This window comes from Lolium perenne, chromosome 5 (assembly GCF_019359855.2).
Source record: "Lolium perenne isolate Kyuss_39 chromosome 5, Kyuss_2.0, whole genome shotgun sequence".
Lineage (NCBI taxonomy): Eukaryota > Viridiplantae > Streptophyta > Magnoliopsida > Poales > Poaceae > Lolium > Lolium perenne.
The window spans coordinates 119,344,791-119,347,681 of NC_067248.2; the positions used below are offsets into that span (position 1 = coordinate 119,344,791).

The 2,891-nt window shown below is 50.5% G+C and overlaps 1 protein-coding gene across 1 annotated transcript; it reads left to right on the forward strand.

Annotated features, from left to right (window-relative positions):
* Nucleotides 1-325: 325 nt before the first annotated feature.
* LOC127304780 (septin and tuftelin-interacting protein 1 homolog 1-like) lies at nucleotides 326-1,487 on the forward strand. Its single transcript, XM_051335367.2, has one exon. It carries the CDS (start codon nucleotides 363-365, stop codon nucleotides 1,485-1,487), a length of 1,125 nt encoding a protein of 374 aa, XP_051191327.1. The 5' UTR covers nucleotides 326-362.
* The last annotated feature ends 1,404 nt before the right edge of the window (nucleotides 1,488-2,891 follow it).

Sequence of the window (2,891 nt, forward strand, 5' to 3'; positions counted from 1 at the left end):
ACAGAAAAATTCCCCAAAATTAGACTATCTGAAAACAAGCATGACTGAAATATTGTTATCTGACCTTCTGTCGGACTGTCGGAGGGAGTAGGACACACCATCACGAATTCGGTTTTAGCGTCTCGCTAAACTAGATTTTCCGGGTTTCCGGTGATGGTAACCGGGTAGGACACCAGAACCAATTCCGTTTCAGACGCACTGGCCTTTATATATTCATGCATAAACCTACCATCTCTCACAATAATCTCTTCTGAAATCTCTAGCCACCCCTAAAAAAAAGAGGTCGTCACCGGCGTTCGATCGAAACAGCTCTCCAGTTTCAGTTCAGTAGCGGAATCGTCTCCTCGCTGCGGTCTCCCGGCATGGCGCTGCCGCTGCTGGAGCCATGTCAACCAACTCCTCTGCCAGGAACCCTCGCTTCCACCAGTCCGGCGGTGGCGCGGATGCTGCGTCGTTGGAACTTCAAGGAGGGCTCTGGTCTCGGTCCTCGGGGGAAAGGGATCGTCGCCCCCGTGCAGGCCGTACTACAGCAGAACCAGCACACCGGCATAGGCTACAGCCAGAAAGCGGCGTACGAGAACGGCCTTCCGGACAAGCCGCCGGTGGTCCAAGAGGAGTGGCGCCGTCGCTGCGAGGATCTCTGCCGGGTCCTGGCGCTCGAAGTGGAGTGCTGCGAGAAGACCATCGCGATGCTGCGCGACATGATGGAAGAGGACGACAGCAGCGTGGAGGCGGCGGACGCGCTGGCGGCGATCATGGAGTCCAAGAAGGTGTTCAAGGAAGAGCGCACGCCAGGGATGTGGAAAGCCACGTTGCCTTCTTCCACGAGGAAGTACATCGTCGAGAAGGTGATCAAGCCGGCGATGGCCGCGGAGGCGCAGGAGTGGAAGCCATCGTGGGACCCGGACTGCCACCACTGGCTGCGGCCGTGGATCCCCCTGATCGGCCACTTGCCGGAAGATCTCTACGACACCGTCGAGAGCAAGATCCTCTCCCGCGCCGACGAGTGCGACTACCACGACGTCGTGTCCCCATGGAAAGATTACATGCATCCGACGCAGTGGAACACCTTCACCCGGCGCCACATCCTGCCGATGCTCACCCGTCTTGTGCGGGAGCTGATGTTGACGCCGCCGAAGCAGATCGACCCCTCCTTGCAAACGGCGATGCTATGGGCGCCTCTCGTGCCTGTGCCGGACGTGGTCTCGATCCTTGAAGAGGAGCTGTTCTTCGACAGATACGAAGACTCGCTGCGCCACTGGATGCAGTCCGGCGGCAAGCCGCCCCTCTCGGAGGCCGTCGCGTGGTGCACGGGCTGGAAGAACTTCTTCACGCCGGAGCTGCTCGCCCAAGAACGCGTGCTCGCGCGTCTGGATGCCGTCATGGCCTTGGTCGATGGTGAAGCGTACCTAGGAGTAGGATCGCAGAAGTCTGCGCAGGCTTTGTTGGTAGACTGCATGCATCGCCTAGTACAAGTTGCCTTGTAAATCTGTGGTTAATTGTTGCCTAGTTCTTTTTTGTAATGTAATGGTGATCATCCACGCTGTGATACAGATTATGTGATATAAATGAGATGATCTTTACTGCTGATACAATTGCGTGGCTTGTACTCTTTTAGCATGATTGCATGTCACATTCTGCGTTTAAGCAGAACCTCCCTGTTAATAAACGTCTGAAGATGTGTTGTTGTTTATCAGAACGTCCACATGATTGCGAAAGTCAAGTTTGTGATGTAGTGGATTGTTACTTCTTAGTGGTAAAAATGGAATTTGCTAATCAAGCTGAGAACTAGGTTCGTGCTCAGTCAAGTTTTGCACCATTTGATTTGCTTTGTGATTCATGCTAGTTATGGGTTGCAACTTAAGTTGTAACTGAGAATTGTTAACATCATCTGACTGAGAACGAAGTTAGTTCTCAGTCGTCTGAGAAATAGTCAGTCCTAAAAAGAATCGAGATCGTTAGTGCTAAATTTACCCTTGCAATATTTGATTCATGTGGCCCTTGAATTAGTACATGGAAAGGCAAGAACATAAAAAGGCAGAGATATCTCTACCTTATGATAACAGCAGAGAGGGACCGGGGAATACCTCTAGCTATCAGAAAGCAACGTCGCCCAGTTCATCAGCTCGGCCTGAAACTTTGGTGGCCGAGAGGACCAGAGTCTGAGATCTTCTGTGATTCAGATGAAGGATCACAGAGCGTGAGAGTGTGCACAGTTTCAACAAGCTTCTTGGCGTGTTAGCCAGTCCAGTTTTTTCCTGAAACACTATGAAACTTGATGGAATATCACGGAACAAATCTTTAAAGCACAAGATCGGCGTTAGAAACATGCACGCTAGGTATGTACAATCACCTGGTTCGTAGTTAAAGACTCTCGTTCCGCGCTCTCTAGATTCCTAGGAGACATGCAGCAACACAAACGGGCCAAGTTTTTAAGGCACTGGTCTGGCAGCTTTTCTAGACAAATTCAGAAATGGAGTTTCCCCCAGAAGCCTTGTTTTTAAATATTTTCCCATTTGCTCCATGTCTAGGCTGCCATATTAGTATTGTTTTTGTGAAAGATAGGCAAAAGATTTGCCTCTATCCACTAAATAAGGAGCGCTTTGACAGAAGCTAACAAAGGAAAGGAAAAAAGGTTCGCAAAGGGATTACACTCCCAATATTACAACACTCAAAAGTTCCGCTCATGCAGTTACCCAAAGCTTCGCCTCGGTCTTGATGGTGCTAAGTAGGATTGTCGGAGGGGCGGATTTGTTGCGGAACACTCTCGTGATTCTTTCATTCCAAATTATCCAAGAAGTAAGCATTAGCATGGTGAGAGAGCCGTGGCCTTACGGTTTGGTTAGGTTTTCCTCGATATGTCTATCCACCAAGATTCAGTAGAGAGGTCT

Coding starts and splice junctions, on each gene's coding strand:
- LOC127304780 (XM_051335367.2), top strand. CDS start 363: ATGGCGCTGCCGCTGCTGGAGCCATGTCAACCAACTCCTCTGCCAGGA.